Below are 22389 nucleotides of genomic sequence, written 5' to 3'. Positions count from 1 at the left end.
AGAACAAAATTTAAAAAATGTCCTAAAATGTGCATTTTATTTCATATCATTATACAATGTTTACATACAGGTATACTTTTAAGACTGCTCAAGGAAAGTGTGAAAAAAGTGAGGCAAGTATCAGTTTGAAAATTCCTCCCCTACCCCAAATCCCCACAAATAAAATACATTTTAACACAATCTCTTCCAAATTAATGTTTTGTCCTGAATTTATTGACTCTTTCATTTCAACATGAAAAATACAATCGAATGAAAACTCAAGGTGAAATGCTGACCTACACTTCTGTATTGAGTTGCAAGAATACAATTTAAAACCTTCAGAAGCCTTCACTTGTCTCCACTGCTTATATATCTTCGTTTTACTGAATTAAAAGGCACAGAAAGTCCAAATTCTCACAGACCAGTCAAGTACTGATAAAAATAAATTACTGTGCTGGACAACTCCTGACTCGTCTGATATCAAACAAAAGACTTCAAGTAGAATCTTTTGTTCAAAATAGCACCATTTCCACCTGATCTCTCTTGAACATAAATCATTCTTCTTGTGTAAAAACTGTAGTTGGCACTTGAGGTGGGACACTTTCTGCCACAGCCAGGATTCTTCAAAGACTAAGCATACCAAATTGCTGAACTCTCTACAAAGTGTAGGTAACATTTTTGTTGGGAAATGGCACGTTTAAACCATAATGTAATGTCGTTTAACCCGCATATGGCTTGCCCATTTTGGTGTTTCCCTGACCCCGGCTTGATAATTTAGCAGATGTTCTTGTGACTGTGGTGAAACTAAAATAAAGACATGTTTATGGGGCTTCACGGCAAGCAGGTGTAAAAATAATAAAACAAATAGTGTGGTTGCCACTAAGAAGGTTTTCACATGTTGTTTAACTCCAGTAAAGTTTGATCCAGCATCTGATGCATATTAAGGTTTTCTTCTTTGGCATGCGCCACTTTCTCTGTTGTGGGATTAGAAAATTAAAACATGAATAGCAGTTCTTTGGAGGCACTGAACATGAAGGCATGCAATCATCATTTCTCTCAGAGGGTTTAGAAAGTTAAGAAATGTGCATGCTCATAAATATCAATGTTTCCAGATAACACAACTAGAGAGAATTCCAAATTAATGAAACAAACAGCAAATAATGCAAGTTTAGAACTGTTCACAGCTGCATTTGTTAAGAAAATGCACTGCCAACAGAGACACAATGTACTGGAAGCTCTTTGCTTATAGGATTGGGAGAAAATAAGCGGCTTTTTTTTTTTTAAGTAGGCAATAAAGAAAATAAGTTCTTTGCAGATACAAAATTAAAAGTTTCATAGAATTCAAAACCACAAAGAACAAAAAAATTACAACTATTATAGTTTTTGGTAAAGTGACCTTTAAGAAATTTATTTCTTCTAGAAAAAAATAAAGTTAGTAGCCTTATGTTGCATGCACACTTTTATAGGACAATCACTTAACACACATAGTTAATACAATAAATGAGCATAATGTTCTGGTGGTGCATCCCACCAGGATCCAGTAATAGTAACTTCATACTATGCAAGCATACCTTTAAACTGATTGGGTATTGTCAGATGGAGCTCCCATTCTTTTTTTTTAAATGCCAAATTCATAGTACAAGCCAAATTCATAGTAAGGCAAAGTTATCACATCAAAGTCTCCAGACAAAACAGCTGTAGTATCCTTTAAGTTCGTTTTGAAATACAGAAATATGGATTCTAGTGAATATTTTTCTCTTACTGTGGTAAAAATCTTAAGGCCAATCCATGTCGTCAGATAAACTGAGTGCCTTTCTGCAACACAGGCTGTTACTTTTTGAATACTCTTAGTGAAATGCTGTAGCTCTTTACTTAAGTGGAAAGTTCTTAAGTGGTAAGAAGCTACTGCATAGAAGAGCTTAGTGCTCCTCCAAAATAGGCGTGCAGACACATAATGAAAAGCCTCATCCAGAAGAAGCATTTCCAGGTTTTCCCAAGAGAATTTCTTTCATTAATTTACCACAGAATCAACAGCTAAAAAAAAAATCAATTTCTAAATTTCTTGCTTATTTCTACAATTACTGATTCATTCTTAAAGGAAATTTGGAAGAAGGTGTTTTCAAACAAGTTAACAATATAGTCACACTAAAGTTTAATCCTCATTCAATGCCAGCTTTAGTTCATTAGTTAGGCGACTGTTTTGCTCAAGTTGCTGGTAGAGTTGGTCTGTACAGGCAGCAAGCAGGTTAGAAGGGAAAAAAGAGGCAGAATGAAGACAGATTAGACAGAGAAAACAGTTAAATAAGAGTTACTAAAGAAACTGGTCACATGACAGACAGTTCAGTAACATAGAGAGAAACATTTTACCTCTGTTTCTAGAACTCTAGTAATAGCTACTCCAAGGAACAGCTATTGTACCATATCAAGAACTGGCTAAGATTCCTGTTGTGGGGAAGAGCTGAGAGACACAAACTGGAATAGAAATGGAAGAACTGCAGCTATATTCCTAGAAGTACTATGTCTTACTTTAGTCTTCTGTAGAGTGCGTGAATTTGTTTTATGAGTGCCATTTTTCTTTGCAAACTATTCAAGGTGTAGTGGAACCTCATCTGCCAGTAGAGAGAAAACAACTGCACTACAGCCAGCATAAGTAACAGCAGGAGAGATGCCAGTAGGCAACTACCACCAAGTCTGACTCAGCCCATACTCCTTTCCTAGGAGGTCTGAAATGTTATTTTTGATAGGTAAATATTACTGGTGTTACTGGAATCAACACATTTTGATACCTTTAAGTTGCTGAGTTTTACTTCATAAGAAAACAGACTCACATTTAGTGAAAATGAAAAGGAAGGGTGAACACTTGGCTCAAAAACAGCAAACAGAGAGGACAATTCGTATTGAAACACAACAGCTACAGCCATGTTGTGACAGCACATTTAGTGAGAGTTGCTCTAAAAAGTAAAAATGTTCCACAATGGCTTTTGACTATCTTGTGTTCTGAAACTGTCCATGCTCTTCTCAACAGCCTAGCTGCACTCCTGACCTCTTGATCCCAGATTATTCCCCTACAGGAAATGACTGTTTCTGACTCTTTTCCACAAGCTGCCTAACAGCTGCCACAGGAATCCTCTTCCCCTGCAGGCACTGGACACAGCAAAGGCAAATCTGTGCAGTGAGTTGGTCTGCAGGACATGCTTGTATGGTGAGCAACTCTTCCCAGCTTCCTCCCTAGCCCAAACTCCCACAGCCAGCTCAGTAAAGCCAGGGCACATTTCACAGCTCTGATCCTGCAGATCCTCCAGTAGCAAATGGATCTTGTCCCTTTCGTTATGATAATGTCACATATATGCAGAAAAACCATCAAAGCCTTAGAGTAACTAAAATTTCCATTTGTCTAGCAAAGTGTATATAGCTGTTATTCAAAAATGAATCATGTGAACTTACCATCATCACAGAAATCTCCTCTCTGACTGAGGCAGAGATTTACAATATTTCTCAACTTCCTAAACAACTAAATCCCCCAGTAAAGCAGGGAAAGCACTTCCCAAGTGTACAGTGACCCCTTGATGCCCCATGGGCCATGTGTCCGTCTGCTCCAGAGGCAGAGGCTGGCTCTGCAGGAGCCCCAGCAGCAGAGCAGGGACTGTGGCTCTGTGCAGAGCCAGCAACAGTCAGCACAGCCCAGCGCCAGCCCTGCACTCCTGGGAAGAATCCTCAGGCACAAAACCAGCCTGACATGGCAGGTACAATACCACAACTGAGGGTGACAACAGTGCTGAACCACACCAGAGTGGGGAACCACAACAGCTCCCTGGAGTGAAGACCAGAGCAGCAGAACCAACCAGGAATTCTGCATGCAGCTACCTGGGGATCTACACTGCACTGCTCATTTCCAGTACTCTGTCCAGCCATCTGTCATCCTCCAGTGCAGAGCTGATCATGCATGACTGACACAAAAGGCAAAATTTTAATACTGATGTTTAAAATCACTATGGTAAAAATTGACAGGTTCCTACAATGGATTTTGCTTTTTTTGTTTACTTTTCTTAAGAAACACCGGTACTGCGAGGAACTGAGTGGACAAAAAACTCTGCAAAAATAATGAACCAAACCACAAAGCAGCTGGAGTTGCTGTAGCATATTTTACTCTGGCTCAGATGACAAGTTAGAGTTGACCACAATCCCCCTAACTCCTGAATTTGTGAAGTCATTAGTCTCAGTCATTTTACAAATGCTCATCCCATTATATTTGCTTAACTTTTATATATCCTATTCTATCTGGTTACTCTTCACACACAGCCACTTACTGTGTCAGTTGAGGAGTAATAAGTTACTGAACTTAATTACTTGAACTGTCTGTGATTGCTGATATATATCCTGTATTTGGGCTTCTGCCCCCAGCCAGCAATGTTAGGATGTGTCATAGGTAGAAAACTGGGATATGTCAAAGTTATCCAAGGATGGCAGGCCTGGAAGGGCATGCATCCATTCACAAGCCTTATTGGGAAAACAAGTTTGGAGGAGAGGAGATGATCTAGTTTAGACTGCACTGCTGAATAATCTTGAAGCTGAACAAGAAAGAGACATTTACATTTTTCTACAAGTTAAAAATTACAGTTCAGCTATGCTATAATGAATTTATTTAGCTTTGGTGACTTAGGAGCTCTAGCAATATAGAGTTACAGCATCACCAGAAATCAATCCGGTTTTCGCTTTCATGTGAACTGGAAAATCACTTCTTTCAGTGTGATTTAAATAAAGATAAAAGAAGGCAATAAACTCCCTAGTTGCAAATAACAATACAAAAAGAGCACAAGATGTCAGCATTTAATGCTTCATCCTTAATCAGTAACAAATCAGCTGAAACTTGAAATCCATGATGTTCCACTTTGCAGCAGAGTAATTTCATTAATAGCATAATCACTAGAATTTTCCTACCCCAGCTTTGAACCATTTCTCATGAGTCTGCAATTCAAACTCACAAGTCTGAACTAAGCACAAGTGAAAAGCTACTGAAACCTCCCCAATGAACTTCCAATATTATCATGCCACTCAAGAAAAATATATTGTAAAAATCCCAAAATGTTAGCAAGGAGCATCTTCGCTGAATAACCGAGGTGTGAAAGAGGGAAAACTTTTTTCGCAAGACATTTCAAGGATTATTTTTGGGTGAAAAAAAGAATTTAAAGTTTTTGATGCTGCCTCTTTAAATCTGCCTCAAATATGTAAGTTAATGAACGAACACATTTAAATAAGATAAGAAGTCTTCAGCATAAAGCTAGGCAAAGATTTCAGGCTTTTAAGTGAAAAATCTAGTTACATCAAGGACGTAACTGCTCCCTCAGCCATGCTCCCACAACCAAGAGACCCAAAGGAAGTAGTGTCCTTGCAAATTCTGTCCTAACAATAACAACTGGAAGAGTTCCTATTTGTCATTTTATCTGCAGCAGACTTTGAGAAAAACTAAGATAATAACTGGTCAGTTTTCACACACTGCTCTTGCTGGTTTGGCATTGTCAACATTCAGGCAAAAGTGTTTTCAGCTAAAAAATGAAAACACCAAAAAATGAAATCCCTAATGGCACAAAAGCACAGATTTTATTAATAACTTAAATAATTAGTTCAATAAATAAAAGGCAAAGGAATAGCAAAAGGGATACAGCTGGGATATTTATTTTACATTGAGAAATGTAGTTTCTGTACAGCAGAGCACAAACAGAGCATGTTCTGAGACAGGTGATAGAGGAAGAATCAACTAAACTAGAAGACAGGACAATGAACCCATGAAACATCCAAAGCCTGGAAAGGTGTTTTATCCAACCCGATGAAGATGTCTTTGGAGAACTGAAGCAAAGAAAATTATCTGCATGAAAAGAAAAAGTGAGATAAGGTAGAAAATGAAAAAAGGTGCAGTAAAGACTTTCAAAAAAGCAGCAATGGCACAGCAGAGCCCAGCATGCTGAGATGACTATGCTAGAGAAACAGCACACCATGCTGGGACTGGAATGATATGGTCATGTCCTCATATACCAGTAGAGTACAATTTTAAGTCTGTTTTCCACTTAGAAATATCCCAAATTGAAGAAATATTGTAATCTCTGGATAGAGAGGAGGAAAAAAGAAATCCATTTGCTTGATAAGCCACTAAGCAAAACCATATGTTGGGGAGGAATTTAAAAACAAAACATCAAAGCATACAAAGCAGGCAACATGAGACCTCTACTAAAATGTTGGTACAGAGAAGGAGGAAAGTAATGAACAAGACATGGAGACAAAAAAAAATAAAAGAAGAAAAAACCATTTAAAATATGGATGCACACAAAAGCTTTAAACAAACCTTAGAAAGGTTTGCTGAAACCTTAGAAAGGTCTTGTTGAAAGCATGCCTGGGCTTCCAAAAGGGAATGCTGGGACTAAACATTGCACCTCCTAAGCACTTGAGAGCCACAGCTCTTCCCCTCTCCCATCTCAGCTGCAGTGCTCATGCATGGGAAGGTGGAGGTAGCACAGCTGACCTCTGTTCAGAGTCAGTGGAACAAGAGTCACTCTGTGTGGAACACTGCACTGAGGAGTCACACCTTACAGCTGTTAAGTCTCCTACTTTCCTGCCACTCTTTATTTTTCTCCTTATGACTAAAGTTGGTATTACTACATTTTTGGTGTATGCAAATAAAATTACTACTGCTATCCAGATAATATGCAGAAGAAACCTACAATTCAATTGTCGTCTTTATGGGTTTAAATGACAAGGTATTTTAAATCCATTTCCACACATGTAATTCAGTGATAACAGCTGATATTTTCAGAGCAGTTATGAAAATTTAGATAAACACTTTCTACTGTCATGAATAGAGAATACAGCTAAATCTAAATTTCTCTGACATTTTTGCAGGAACTTTGCCAGAGCAAAAACTGTGACAGCAGGCAAAGGAATACACTCTGAATGCAACACGTAGCACAGCAATTTTCTTTGGTAAAACAAACATGATGGGCCTGGTAGATAATGTCTGAACAGAGGTGAACTGAAAGGATAAACACAGAGCTACAAACAAAGGGCAAGCACAAGACACAAGGATTACAGACACAGAATCAAAAAGTAACCACAAGCTTACAAAATCACCATGAGTATTTACCAGGCTTGGCACAACACTCACCCACACTTTGCCAGGGTAAAGCAATTGTTCATGGTATTTTGTACACCTATTCTCTCTAAAGGAAAGCATCTCCCACTACACAGGGAGCATCATTTCACTGCGCAATCAGTGAGGGCAGGGAAGCAGGAGCGGGCACAAGCTGGGAAGACATTTACATGGAAGTCATATCATTGAGAGCGTGGTCCAGCTCCTCACTGATGGCTTTGTACTTCAGTTTCTGAGCATAGAGCTCATCTGATGTTCCCCCAGGAAAGGCAGAGGTGTGCAAGGAAATGAAGCAGGATCATGGGATGGAAGGTGAAGGTGGTGGCATGGGGATAGCATCCAGAAGCCGTACGAAATGGGAAGAGTGTGCAGAAAGAAGTGTTGTGATAGACAAAATGAAACAAAATTAGAGAAGAATAAAAGAAAGAAAATAGTGAACAGTTCTATGCAACAAGTTCATTAATTGCACTGCCAATGGGGCAACCTGTGATATACAGAAAACCAAGAAAAGAGAGTATAAAAGAAGCAAAAATTCCATGTTTCACCGCTCTGGATTTTTGTTTTAATGCTTTTTTGTTTTAATTAAGAGGGGACACAGGAGCTAGGGAGGAAAGATCCAAAAAAGGGGCTCAAGAAAGATGTTACCATTTTCTACCACTTTTTTTTTGTAAACCACTCTGGTTTGTATGATGTCAAACTCAGCTTCTTACAGCAATTTTTGTTCCTTCTAAACACTTATCTTTCTTCTTTGCTTCCTTCCTGAGTCAGTGATCATAAATTTTCAGCAGCTACTTAGGCATTTCATCTCCTTTATGCAGAATCCAGCCTGCCACACCATGCAATTTAGCTTCTTCAAATCCTACACTTAGTGTAATGCCTCTAAATAGCAAACTCCATATAACTTCAAATTACAAAGTCCTACTGAATTGTTTTCTCCAGAGGCAGAAAACACATTCTACTACTCTGCTGCAGTTCTGACAGATTTATCAAAACCTTACAAACAAACCCTCTGAAGTTGAATAAGCTGTCCTTCTGATTATGTATACAATCTATTAGCTTTACCAAAACCCAATACGTGGTCTATGTCACAAAATCTGCCCTGACCCACACTTATCACAGTAATAAATTAGGTTAGCTTGCTACATTCCTAACTACTGCAAACATAATGCAACTCTTCATCAGTTCTTTACTAAGATGATAGTAACACTTGTCATCTGATCTTTTACCCTGTAACATTTATATACTTCCAAAAAGAAGAGTATAAAGCAAAAAAATTGAAGGAGTCTTGAGAACGTAAGAGAAAAAAGCAACAGGCAAGAGCAAAACACTGTTCACCTGAAGCATTAAAGGTATCAATACATTTCATTTAAAAAAATATTTTGTCTACTCTTTAGGCAGACCCATTTATATAAGCAGGACAAGTCAGCCCAGTAAAACTGGGTATTAAAAAAAACCAACAAAATCCCTGACACAATAGAAGAATAAGAGATATATATTTCCACAGTAAGTAGAAAAACAGCCCCACATACCTTCTAGGTCATCAATGCTCTTCTCCAGCTTGGTTACTGACCTCTCAGCAAACTCAGCACGGGTCTCAGCCTGAAGTCAGGACAAATACAGACTACTTTAGGAAACACACACAGTACTTAGGATTAGAAAATAAATAATTCAAATGAGGAAAAAAGCACAGTGATAGGAGGCAAATAATAAGGCTAATATAAACTAATTTCTAGGGGAGATATTTAACAGTAAACTGTTTCCAAAATGGTACGTTCATCCTTACAGCATCAGAGTAGAGTTTATACTAAAAGAATCAAAGGTGCATTGGAAGACACTTTGCAAAGAACAGCTCTCATTTTACCTCCTTCAGTTTGTCAGTCAGAACTTTAATCTCCTCTTCATACTTGTCTTCTTTCTGTGAGTACTGTAATTAGAAAGAGGATCACTGGTATTAGATGGGTATTCTAAATATACTCAAAAATCACCACATTCGAAACTTTTGTAATAGATTATCTGTACACAAGAAATTGTTATAGGTAAAACAAAATTAACGCCACTTGGAAGGCTGCGGTAGTACAGTTTATTACAAGAGTCAAACTTCCCTTGAGTTACATTCCAGTGCAATATGGTGGGAACTTTGAGAAGAAATTAGTACTACAGTTTTAAAGAGGAATGTCTTTTGGAGAAATTTAATGTTAGTACACAATGCCATTTTGATGGACATTGTATAATTAACACTTAATCTTGTCAGAATACTCAACAGAACATATGGCCAAATAACACTGACCTATTTGGAACTACAAGATATGCTATGTTCCAGTAGGAGCCAAATATGAATTGAGTAGTAAATCCAAATGTCTCTATTGATGACAGCCCTGAAGAAATGCTGCAAAGTGTTTGGCATACAAAGAAAACCCCATGGGCCGGACGACAACGTAAGGGACACATTCTCTCAAAAGTCTCTAGCCTACCTTCTCAGCCTGAGCCTCCAGCGACTTCAGGTTGTTGGTCACAGTTTTCAACTCCTCTTCAAGCTCAGCACATTTGCTGTTATTTCGGAGGTAAGGCAGGAAAGGGGAGGATGGAAGATTCAGTCAAGCAAAAGAAAGGAGAAAATAGGGGGGAAAGATAGATAAAAATGAAAACAATTACAGGGCAAAAGAACAGCCTCAAAAGCAGCTGATCCATCACAGACTGAAAGCAACTCTTTGTGATGCCAAATACCAGTTCAAGTGCACATTAAGACAATGACCAGACAAATTTATCTACAGCTCTTGGCTTACACAGAAACATTTACAGAGAATTTACACGTGAGACAGTTCAGCTTCTTTTGGCTGCACAGGAGATCAGTTTTAAAGATAAAAATCAATAAACAAAAAAAGACACCAAAGAAATCCACCAAAGCGAGACACAAAGAGAGAGTAAAGAGCACAGCAAGGATTTATTTGTTACTACTGAGTGAGCTAACTGGCTACGGAAGCTGAAACACTTGGGTTGCAGTTAAACCTAAAAACTGTTTATTAGTATCAGTACCTTATCCTCTGCAGCCATTAATGCTTTCAAGGTTTGATCCATTATTCTTAACTGTTCTTCCAGCTGTCGGACTTGGCTGTTAGTGAACACATGAAATGCACAAAAGCCATTCACAAAATCAGTGTGCAGGTACAGCATGCAGTGACAAAACACGCGCACACACACAGGAACACATTTACTTTGGCACTGACCATTTATTTCAACGATTACAGTAAATGAGCAAAACATAGCTTTGAGCTGAACACACAGTGTGCTGCCAACATTTCATGCAGTTATAGTTCCCTTCTAGCACCTCACATACATCCCAGGGCAGCTCCACACTTACCTTTCTGATAGCTCAGCACGCTCCTCAGCGCGCTCCAGGTCACTCTCAATGATCACCAGCTTACGAGCCACCTACAAGGACAGGCAAGGGACAATCAGGGATATTATGTTGCTGCACTACACCTCACCTATTCCTAGAACCTCTTCATTTTTTGGTCAACACATGAGTTTGATTACGTGATATCTTCATAATTCATTTGAGACTTAGTTATCTGATACTTTTCAAGACCTCCCTTTCATTCACCAAAAGGCAACTGAAAAATATTTATCTCCCTAAGAGCTTAGGGAATACTCTCAAACAATTTAGTGAAGATCTAAGCTTAGATCTCCCATCACCTTGTCCCTTGGGGTATCTGAGTGCCTGATTTTCCTTCCACAGCTGTGTGAGGGGTGTTTGTGATCTTTTGAACTTAAAAGGCAAAAGAGAAAAACAAAAACTACAGGCACAGCCTAATGGACTTTAGAAAGAGATGACCTGCACTCAAGAACTGACCTCTTCATACTTGCGGTCAGCCTCTTCAGCAATGTGCTTAGCCTCTTTAAGCTGGATCTCCTGGATTTCCATCTTCTCTTCATCCTTCTGGGCTCTATTTTCAATGACCTTCATTCCTCTGAAAAACATGAAAAACAGGAAATGCAGAGTTCAGGGCTGGCCAGTTTATCTCCAGCTCTACTACTTGTGGTATGTGACTTTCAGACAGTGGTATTCAGGTGAGTGAAACACATCAGACAGATGAGTCTTCACACCATAGATTTAGTCCTGTGCACTCATATTTCAGATGTTCAAGGCACAAAACATGTCTTAGGAAGGAAGAAAAAGCATGATTTGTTTAGCTCTTACCGTAGTTCAGCTGTAGAATTCCTTTTCATTTTAAATTGCAGGAAAAACTCATCTTATAGAAAGGTAAACAAAGGATGTTGTTTCTAAACACCTAATGAGACTGAAAACATCTGTGCTTTTACACTCATCAACAGCACGTTAGAACCCTTGCAGTTCTGACAATAATCATGTCTAAGGGCCAGACTCCCCTGGGTTTTGCCATGTCAGAGCCCTAGAAGGTCCCTGTGCTCTCTAAAAGCAAAATTTAAATCCTTCATAACAAGAAATACTCTGTGTTGCACATGTCTGATAAAAAATTACCTTAAATGTTTCCACACTGTGACTCTCTGGCACATTTCTTTTCAACAGACTCCATCCTTAGTAAGGTAGAAATACACTTGCAGAATGGGTTTCTTTCACAATGAAAGGTTCTATCACAACTGTAAAATACCATTGGAAGAAGAGGAGATCTTCCAAAGTCACGGAGCTTGAGTTCCTAACTTACACTACAGACTTCTGGAAATCTGAAGGAATTATCTGTCTCTCTTCTTTGCTCACCATCACGTACCAATCTTGCCAACAGAAGAACCAAACCTCTTCCAGCACTTTGCTACTCTGCAGGTGAGATTTTCTACCCACAATGAAAGCAAGAATCACCCAACAGCACAAGAGTATCACAAGGAGATGTCATCCAATAAGAGAAGTCTGGGCTGGGCCAAGCAGTTTTCCCAGGATGTGAATGATACATCAAAAGACCTACCACACTTAAGTCTCATCTTTACAACTGACAAAGAATCCAATCCCAGATTTTTTGGACATTTCTACAGACAAGCTGTAACTGAAGTCCATGTACACAGAGGAAGAGCAGATTACACACATTCAGAGACCTAGGAGTGGTTTAATTTATTTCCCAAACCCACACCCTGGCAATTATGATCTTTGTCATAAGGGTAGCAATCCATTCAGGTGTGGCTCTACCCACCTTTCACTCTCATCTGCAGCCTTCTCAGCCTCCTCCAGCTTCTGCAGGGCAGTGGCCAAGCGCTCCTGAGCCCGATCCAACTCTTCCTCAACCAGCTGGATGCGTCTGTTCAGAGAAGCTACTTCACTCTCAGCCTAAGCACAGGAAGAAATAGAAATTAATTCATAGTAAAGCACACATCTTCCCTTGTAAAAGGTTACCCCATTACCTCCTAGTGCCATTTAACAGCACTTGTAATTTCTGACTTCATCCACTAAAAAATCCATACACAGAGATGTGTATGACTGAATTGTGAAGGTATTGCCTAACAGAGGAAAAAAGTGATTAATGCTTGTTTTCAATGAAGCACATCAAGGACTGTACAATTTGTACTAGAAAGAACTGCACAGGAAGAATTATGCACCATTACCCAAATATTTTCTGTTATTGTATTTGCAGACGTTAATTACAGACCTTCCCTTCTTTAAAATCAAATCAACACAAGCTAATTACTCGATTCTTCTGTTACCCCAATTCCTTTATTTGTGACCTTTCACCATATTTTGTAAGAATTGTCCCGACATTCCCTTGAGTTCCGTAAGAAGGGTTCAGTGTAAACATGTACAAACACACCTGGATCAGCATTTGCAACGAGACAGCTGCCACAGAGAGAGTCTGAGAACATTTAAGTAGTGCCTGAATACCCAGAAGTTTTGTTTAAAGGCAAGCTGTGCAAGAGCTGACAAAAAAGGTACCAGCAAAGGCTCTGGTACAGGCAGCAATCCCTTAAAACATCTTTTTTTTTTTTCTTCCACAGTTCCATCCTCCATCTTCCCCTAAATTTGCCTTTCTTGAATTACCTGTTCATTTAACCTTCTGTACAACACTTGCAACTCATCTGCCTCTTATCATTACAAGCTATTATATATTACAGCTCCAAATCTACACTTGCTTAAGTTGCAGAGTAAGTTCTAAAACAGCCTTCTTATGGTAACCCCATCATTAAACTAACTTTCTTTCAAAACTATATTAGCGTAAAGTATATATAAAAGGGTAACTATTCTAAAAAGTTAATTACTTCAGAGAATAACACTTAATTAGTACTGAAAACATATAAGATATATATATATATATATATATATATATATATATATATATATATTTGCTAGATGTTCGAATTTTGAATTTCCTATGATGTCTAGTTGAGGGGAAAACCAACCCTCTGGCAAAAGTAGATACCAAAATATCAGTTTGGTAGTTTTTCTTCTCTAGCCAGAGGTAGCTGGATACAGTTGTCCATAGAAAAGATTTTGCTGTACATAACACAAAAAAGAATAACTTACAGACCAGACAAATAAAACAACCTTTGACATAACAGTAATGACATCCAGCTAGAATGACTGCAAGTAACATGAACAGGGAAGCAATTATATCTTTGAACATTAATATGCATTGGCAGTGAACACACAGAACCAGAAGGAGAAGATCCTTCATCCTTAGAGATCCACATTAATCCAATTATCAAACATTTAGCTATGTAATCATGCAGTAGTATTCAAAACCTCTGGTTTCGGACTTCTGGCCTTAAAACATTAAGAATTTGAACTTTCACATTTAAGAAAGAAAATGACCTTTCATAAAGGCTACCCTAGGGAAATTTGTCATGTTCAAGTTAATTATTATCATGTCAAGACTCCTCATCATGATAAGAGCATAAAATGTGCTTCAAAACACAGGGTGACTAAAGTTCAAGTTTTCACTTCCTGCTCCAGTAACTCACTAAGGATTTACCCATCAGCCTTATATGGCCCCAGTTATTCTTCTGCAGAGCAGGACTTCTCTCCTTATATGGAAAGGAAGGAAAAAACCCCAGTGACATTCGGGGCACTCCCACTGCTACCATGCAAACATAACCCACGTTTCTGCCCTGGCACTTACACACCACATATTTTTACAATGAGTGATGACATGGATAAGTTACCACTGGGTGCTAATTATCACTATTATAAGGGAGATTCTGTTTTCCAGAAGGAAGAAGAAAAATGCATTTTGAAAAAGTAATTACCAACAGCCCCTTGAGATGCACATACTCAAAACACGATTCTTTTTTAAAGGAATGGCTGCTAATCACAGCCTTGAAACTTTCAACAGTCTGGTATAACAATCAAAAGCTGGAGGCTGTGCTATGTTTTGGCACAGCTATAGCTTTTTTGTTGTTTGCATATTTGTACCTTGCACAGGAAGAAAAAAAACCCCTCACCTAACAACCCTAGCTGGTCACATGCTATCCATGCAAGGCATTACACTGAGGGAAGGAGCAGATTCACACCTCAGCTCCCTGCTGCAGTGCTCTCAAAGCCTCCCTCCTCAAGCAAGCAGAAATACAGCTGCAACAATAAAAGCTCTCATCTGCAGCCAGCACTGTAGAAAAAGCATATGTCTACATGTGCCTGGGAGTTCAGTTTTTTCAGCCTTTATTCATCCCAGCAGTGACCCCTCCACACAAAAACTTAAATACCATGTAAACGTACTCTGCAGAATTCCACGTTATTCACATAAGCCAACTCCAGGGAAGAGATGAACATTAACCTTTAGGGTCCTAGGCCTTACTGCAATGTAGCTGAACTCTTAAGGGAAGGCTCCACCACAAGGTTGTGATCACTCCTCCAGCACTATTCCTTCTGCCACAAAAGTTAACAGCAAAATGTCCCTTTTCAATAAAAATTCCTTAATACGTGGTTCAGAATAATACATGTTACTGAAAGTAGGAATTTTTGTGTCCTTTACTCCACAAAGCTTAGAAAACAAGTACAAGTTTTTTAAAAACAGAAACCCTTATAAAATGACTTATGTCTCATCACTGAAAAAAAACAGATATACAAAGTGATCTACAAGAATGCAATAGTTACACAAGCACAAGTGGCCATATTTTGCTCCATAAGGAAGATCACCTGCAATTAATCAGGAGGCTCTTTATTTGAACTTACTGCCCAAAATGTGCAGAAAGACCCATATTATAAGGAAATCAAATAGTCACCATTTTTTCTATTGCAATGAACTACATAAAAGCTTTGTTCTTTTGCTTTGTTTTTATGCAACTACTGAAGACACTGAAACTGCCTCAAAGAACACTGTACATTTTACAGCAGGAAACATTAAGCTACAGCTGCTGGAACTCCCAAAGGTCAGTGATAAGCCAAAGAACAGCCTTATCATTTTTTTTTTATTGTGATTGCCACCCATAATTACATCTCTCTGCTACCTAAGTCTATACTGCTCACACCTGATCCCGCCTCTGCCTAAAACCAAGCCTACTGTTCCTTTCCCCTCTGGGCGAGCAGCTTTGGTGAACAGCACACTACAGATGTCCCGAAGCTGGGGCTGTACGCTCGCGCTGTCGGGTGCTGTCAGGTACTATGGCCCATCCCAGGGTCACTCCTGCGTGCTTCCCAACAGTCGCCATGCTGGCTTCCCACACAGGTGACCTCGTCTGGATGGGATAAGAGAACTAGGACTTGCGGGGGGAAAAAACCCTGTAAAACCTTGCTCACAGCCTAATACAAAACAAGTAATCTCAAACAGCTCGCCTAAGTCCGACCTCCTTGCAGCCTGGGGTTTCGCTGTTGCCCAGCACACCTAGTGCTGTCTCCCTGCGCGCTGCACCTGGGCCCGGCCCACGCAGCGCTCGGGTTACCGAGCCGGGGAACGCAGCACTGCGGGCCGACCCCGCGGCCGGCCCGGCAGGTAACAACCACGTTGTCGGACACGGCGGCGAAGGTAGCGGCCTCCCACTCCGCCGGCCGGGGAGGCAGGCGGGGCAGCCGCGCCCCGGGACCCGCGCCCCCGACCCCCGGGCCCAAGCCGGGCCGAGGGGCGGCCCTACCTCCTCCCGCAACGCCCGCTCCTGGTCCACCTCCCGCTGCAGCCGTCCCGCCCGCTCCTCAGCGGCGTCCGCCTGCTCCTGCAGGCTGCGAATCTTCCTGCGCACGGCCTCGAGCGAGCTCATCGCCGCCATGCCCGCACCTCGCCCAGCCCGCGCCGCCTCCCTCCGCCCGCCGCAGCCCCGGAAGTCCCCCCGCGCCGCAGCGCTCCGGGGCGGGGCTGCGGCACCGGGCTGGGAGCGGGGCGGGGACGGAGGATGGTCCAGCCGTCCCAGGGATGGGCTGGTCCTGGCCGGGGATCGGCCGGTCCTGAACCGGGATGGGCCGGTCGTGGCAGCGAGTGGGCCGGCCCTGGCCCGGTCCGACCGCGGCTGGGCCGGTCGTGACTGAGGATGGGCCACTCCTGACTGGGGATGGGCCGGTCCGGTCCGGTCCGGTCGGGGCCGGGCCGGTCCTGCCGGCAGCGCGGCCCTGCCCGGTGGATGTGCCGGGGCAGCAGCGCCGCCTGGCGGCACAGCACGCGAGGTCCCCCGGACCGGACCGGACCGGACCGGACCCGGGGTCAAGGCCCACCTTTCCCCCCGCAAACCGCCCCCATATGAGCGTCATAAAATGACATCGAAGAACCCGCCAGAGCCGCACCCGACCTGGCTCCTAAGACACGGGGAGGGGAGAGGGGGCTGCCGCTGGCCCCTCTCAGGTGGGGTGGCTCCAGGGATGTGCCTGGCTCTTGGGGAGATGAGTCATACCGGACAGGTAAGATTTTCTCGTCCCAGTGAAAGGCGAGTCTATCCCAGCGAGCCGACACTCCCCTCCCTGCCTCTGCCCTTTTCCTAAGGCATGGAATTATCCAAACTAATAAGGTCAATACTGGGTCAACTGCAATGCCCCAAATATACTCTTCATTGCCAAAAAAAGAAATACATCCCTAAACTGTCAGACATATTCCATACATACAAATAAATAAGACATTTACCTCGATGAAAACAAGCCAGAAACACTCCCACCCTCCACCTCAGGAAAGACTGCAAATAAAATTGCCCCCAACTAGCTTCGAAACACTGTTTTCCAGCAGGGGCAGGTGGCATGGGGATCAGTTAGGAAGATCCTTAGTTTCAGAACGGGAATCTAGTAGCATTTCTCCTGCCTTCATCCTAGGCAAGCTATTTCCAAATAGTCTGCATACTTTTCCATATAAGGAATATCTCCCTTGGATCTATATGCGGTTCCTTTGAACAAGCTAAATAAATGTCCTGCTAGGAAGCTGCCTCTCCTATGGCAGCTTGCAAGAGCAGACATCTGATCCACATTACGCACGGATCCCTCTCCTCTGTTCCTTTGAACACTTCTGTTACTTAAGTTCTTGGGTTCTCTTTCAAAGCTCTATAACTTAGTTGCCATACTGAAGCTAAACCTTTTCTTGCTTTATTCCATTTAGAAATAAGATAAAAGCATGTTCTCTTCTATGCGAAGTTGTTGTTTGTAACATTTCCGTTTTTGAAAGTATCCTTCCTCCCCCTGAAATACTTTTCTTGCTTCACTTGAGAAGACTCCTTTTCATTTTGGCTTTGAGGTTGACTTTTAAAGCTGAGCTATAGGAAAAGGAGGGTCATTGCTTTGGAAATACTGTAGTTTCATCTAATCCTGTAATTCAGACCTGAGATTTACTCAGGAGAATTAAATTGTCCAACAGCAGCAATAGAGACCAAGACGTTAACTGCACAGACTATACTCTTAAGGTTCCATGCATGCGATCCATTAAATGCATGTCAGGAACAGACAGGTGGGTGGGATGAGGGCCTGGGAGAGGCACAAGCTCTTGCCTTATTACCATATAAAGTGCTGAGCTATATATATCTCCCAGCTTGCTCCCAGGATCCCTGTCCTCTGAACTGCAAAACTAGCAAGTATCATCTTTGGACAATTTTCCGTCAAACAAGACTGAACTTTTCTTTGACAAGTGAAGCAGCTCCACTGATTCCAAGGCGGGGGGGAAAAGCAGGAGAGAACCTGTTATCTCAGGGACCAGTGAGCCAAACCAGTATCTACCAGCAGTTCTAACACATGCATACCTAGGAACAACTCTCTTGAAAACATAACTAGCAGCCCTTGCTCTTCTGGATCTCCCTCTCCTGCATCTACTCACTATTAACTCTCTGCTTCTGTTTCAATGTCAAGACAGTGTTGTACCACCCTGAGTTGTTTTACCCATCACCTGAATAGATACATCACCATTTCTTTACTTTCACATCTAGAGTGGCAAGTACACATAAGAAGCACACATCAAGTGAGCGGACACCCAATCAGACGCCTCTGATAGTGTGCAAACCTCATGCAGGGAGGCAGTGCTGTGTTTCCCACCTCCCTGTCCAGGAGGTGCCTGGACCCTGCCTTCAGCAAAGCTTTGCAGTGCTGCGGAGTAGGAGTCCAGGCTGTCCTGAGCAGAGGGAGTGTGTGGTTTCTCTTTCGGGCTTGTGGCGAAGGGGATGGGGGTAACTTACATCTGTGGCCTTTTTGTCAGCCAGTTCCAACTTTTCCTGTGCATCTTTAAGGGACTCGGAGTATTTGTCCAGCTCATCCTCAGTGGCCTTCAGCTTCTTTTGTAGAGCCACCAGCTCGTCCTCCAGCTGTGATATGGGTGGGAAGTGGTGGAGAGGGGCGGGCGGGCAGGAAAAGGTGCAGCAGGCAGCGTGATCGTGCAAACGGAGAGGTGCGAGTGCAGAAGAGACAGAAAAGGACAGACAGAGAGAGAAAGAAGGAGAGACAGTTAGATCCTCTTTGCTTGCAGCAAGGGCACGATACCTTGGCAGCATTCTCCTCTGCGGAGAGGAGGCTGTCCTCAGACTTGTGTAGCTCTTCCAGCACTTGGTCCCTTGTATCCTCCGTCCCACGCAATTGCTTTTCCAATTGCACAATGTCATCCTCTAACTAGGTGCACAAGAGGAAATATAACGCACAAATATGTTTCTCCCTTGGCTTAGAAAACTGTGAAACTAATTTATAAATCACTCTTCCCTTCTCCCTCCTCCTTCAGGATCTCCTAGAAACGTGTAATCAATGCATCCCCCTTCCCGAACTGAGAAGCCCCAGGTGTAAAGGAGAGGGGGTTGAAGAAGGACAAAAAAGTGGGGCATGCGTCCGGAGAAGGGCGGGAGGGCAGCTCGAATCGGACACATCTGCTGAGTGATGCTGGAGCGGGCGCACACAGCTTTAACTGTCCTTTGCCAAATCGCCGCACATCTGTCCAGGGCTAACCAGGCGTTCTGGGCAGCCTGTCTAATCCGTCCCCCTGTGACAAAGGCACAGAGGCCACGCAGCCGTCCCAGGGCCCTGCTCCCTAGCTGGAATGGTGGGGAAACGGGAAGGATCTCCCGCCGCGCCCCCGGGAACTCCAGCCGACGGCCGCCAGGCTGAAGCTCTGCCTTAGGGAAAGTTCAACCAGTTCTGCAGGGGCGCGGGGGTGGAACATAAAGTATGGTGACAGGGGAAGAAGAGGGGGGAGGTAAAAAAAAGAGAATAATCTGGAGAGATTTGCGCCCCGGCGCTCGCTGCGCCCGGGCCCTCGGTGCAGACCTGCTTGCTTCTTTCCTCCGCTGCCTTCTTGTCCGCTTCGGCTTGCTCGGCTCTGTCCAAGGCGTTCTCCTTGTCCAGCTTCAGCATCTGCATCTTCTTCTTGATGGCATCCATGGTGGCGGTGGCCTAGGGCGCGTCCCCGCGCGAACTGCTTCCGAAAGAAAAACTTGAAAAGTTGCGGGACAGCCCCGAGTCCGGACGCAGGCCCCCGGAGAGCGGAGCGCAGCTGCCGGCGGCGGGGTTGATCCGTGCGGGACGGGGCGCAGCCGAATGCAAGCGGCGGGCAGGGAGCGCCTCACAGATATGTACTTTCCCAGGGGGCTGACTGCATTCCTCAAGACATCCAATACTTTTTTGGAAAGGGCTTTTTTTCTTCCCTCCCTCCCTCCTCCTTTCGTCCCTACCCCTTTCCCTCTCTCACTGCCCCCCGGGTTTTTTTGGGAGGCACAGCCTTCCCATTCGCTGCCGCCTGCCATTTGACCGCAGATATGACTATATATGGGATGCGATGGGCGAGGTAAGGCGGGGGAGCAATTTGTTCCCATTTCCAAATAGGCAGGACGGGACATTTCGCTGCTACTCCTGGGAGGAAAAAAAAAAAAAAAAAAAAAAAAAGCAGCAAGCCGGAGCGCGGGGAGCGGAGGAGACGGGCGCAAAGGCTGCTCGCAGCAGGCAGGGCGTCTGGGGGACACCGGCTCCGTGCGGGGGCCGTCCCCACCCGTGGAAATCAGTCTGTTCTACAGCAGGAGGGTGGCGGAGCCGATCGCATCAGGCGGCAGGGGAAGGCGGGGCTGCGGGGCACGGGGGCTGCAGGACGGGCAGTAGGGGGTTAATCGCATGCACGTACGGAATGAATGCGTTCCGAGACCTTCCCCCGGCAGCCCGAGGAGGAGAGGAGGAGGGGGCACCTCTACTCAACAGCCAGGCTGCAGCAAATGTGGGCTGCGGGGCGCTGCGCCGGCCCGCGCAGCGCCGGGCACGAAGCCCAGACTTTGCGGTGAGACCCGGGCAGGGCTGGCCTTCCGCCGCGACCCACGCCGAGGGGAAGGGGCTGAGGTGCGACCCTGACCCGCAGAGCAGTGCCGGGGCAGGGCAGAGGTGCCAGCAGCTGCCAGTGCTTCCGAAGTGCACCGCTCTCCTCTGCAGTACCTGGCCGGGCTCCTGGCCCTCCAGAGGGACGCGCCTCGGTGCTGCGCGCTCAAGGGCGCCAGGAGTAACAGGAAAGGCGGACGGGAGCTACTGCGACCCTCAGCCAGAGCAGTGGGAGCCATGCCCTGCCGGGGGTAGCCAGAGCTGCGAGGGAAGGAGCCCAGGAATAGCTGGGGCAGGGAATCTAGCTACAGACGTGACTTGCACCTTTCGTAAAGCCAGTGAGGGACAGCAGCAGATAGACAATTAACAAAATTACATATAATTAAGTGAAGACCTATTTAATTCACTTCTGGCGTGTCTCTCACAGTCTCATCAGCAGAGTGAGCAAGACACAACATGTTGTCCTTAGGACGCACGCTCCCTTGTACAGCGTAGAAAGTACAGGGATGTGCATGAGTCCCACAGGATGTGGGTTGCACAAAGAGAAAATTAGGCAGCCTTTGTCTACACTCAATACTTGTAGCAGAAAATTCCTCCGTGGTGCTGTCACTGGATCAGCTGAACTGATGTGACTTTGCAGGAGGAGGGAATGTCCTACAACTTCTGGCCCATGGTGCTTGCCAGGGCAGTTAAGGGCTGGATTTGCAAAGCAGGCCTTGGAGGCCAGCTGCTGGAGAGCTTAAACAAGCTGCACCACAAAGCTTCAGCTCTACAAGGTAGCAAAGCCCCCTGATGAGGGTTCAGACCAACAGCTCCAGTCCCCAGGTCCTCAGAAAGGCCATAATCTGAATTAACCTAGGAACTACACAAAATTCAGAGGCTCACAACGTGGCATGGGAATTCATGTGTACTGCTCCTAGGGAGCAGAAGTCCACTGTCAAAATAGAAGCTTTCCTTATGCCTACTTAAAGATATTTATCACTGCAGTCCTCTCTCACTGCATTGATTTTACAACCAAACTAGTATAACAATAACAGTAAAAATTATTGAGTAAAACATTGCACTTCCACAGAACGTTTTAAAACACAAGAGTATTGAAAAAGTACAGATTTAGTCGCAACCAACTCTAAAGTGTAGTTTTCCCTCTTTGCACTTACTTTGATTTTACACTACGGTCAGTACAGATTAGGGCCTTTCTGAGATAAGTATAGTGAATATTTAAAAGATACCTAGTTACATATTGTTCAACAACCTGACTGCTTTGTTAAATGTATCAGTATGTTTTAACCCTAGTTTAGGGGAACATATTCCTCTGCTACTGAAGATGCCTTAAAAAACATCGAGTATCATGGCTGGGAATTCACTGAGGTAGCTCTTCTCACTTTGGGGAAAGAAAATGTCTTGCAAAATTAAGCAAACAGCTGTCTGGCTAATTTGGGAGTGGTGCTGATAGGCTCTTAAAAGAATGCTTGTGCAGCTCCTGTTGGAGTTTTCTAAAAGAATATTAGCCATGACATGGGAGCCTCTAGAACACAGGAGAAAGTATAAGATACAGGCAGAAGGAAAGGAACACAAAGTTTAAAAAAAAAATACCTGAAGGATGGTATCACCTCCACATAAAAAAAAAAAAAATCTTGAGGTTCTACTT

General features: G+C 43.5%; 1 protein-coding gene and 1 long non-coding RNA gene across 2 annotated transcripts; both read right to left on the bottom strand.

The window, feature by feature from the left end:
- Positions 1–184: 184 nt before the first annotated feature.
- TPM1 (tropomyosin 1) lies at positions 185–19958 on the bottom strand. The gene is given in 10 exon segments (XM_068204220.1): positions 185–953; positions 8647–8716; positions 8979–9041; positions 9589–9664; positions 10476–10546; positions 10968–11085; positions 12277–12410; positions 18638–18878; positions 18880–19064; positions 19710–19958. Coding segments are annotated over 10 exon segments (1155 nt in total). The 5' UTR covers positions 19824–19958; the 3' UTR covers positions 185–870.
- LOC137482059 (uncharacterized) lies at positions 5637–7261 on the bottom strand. Its single transcript, XR_011003861.1, has 2 exons — positions 7133–7261; positions 5637–5842 (listed from the first exon to the last, which is right to left on the bottom strand). It is a non-coding gene; the product is annotated as an uncharacterized lncRNA (long non-coding RNA).
- Positions 19959–22389: the final 2431 nt, after the last annotated feature.

This window comes from Anomalospiza imberbis, chromosome 13 (assembly GCF_031753505.1).
Source record: "Anomalospiza imberbis isolate Cuckoo-Finch-1a 21T00152 chromosome 13, ASM3175350v1, whole genome shotgun sequence".
Classification (NCBI taxonomy): domain Eukaryota; kingdom Metazoa; phylum Chordata; class Aves; order Passeriformes; family Viduidae; genus Anomalospiza; species Anomalospiza imberbis.
Note: the sequence above shows the minus strand (reverse complement) of the source record. Positions and strands in the feature narration are given on the sequence as shown.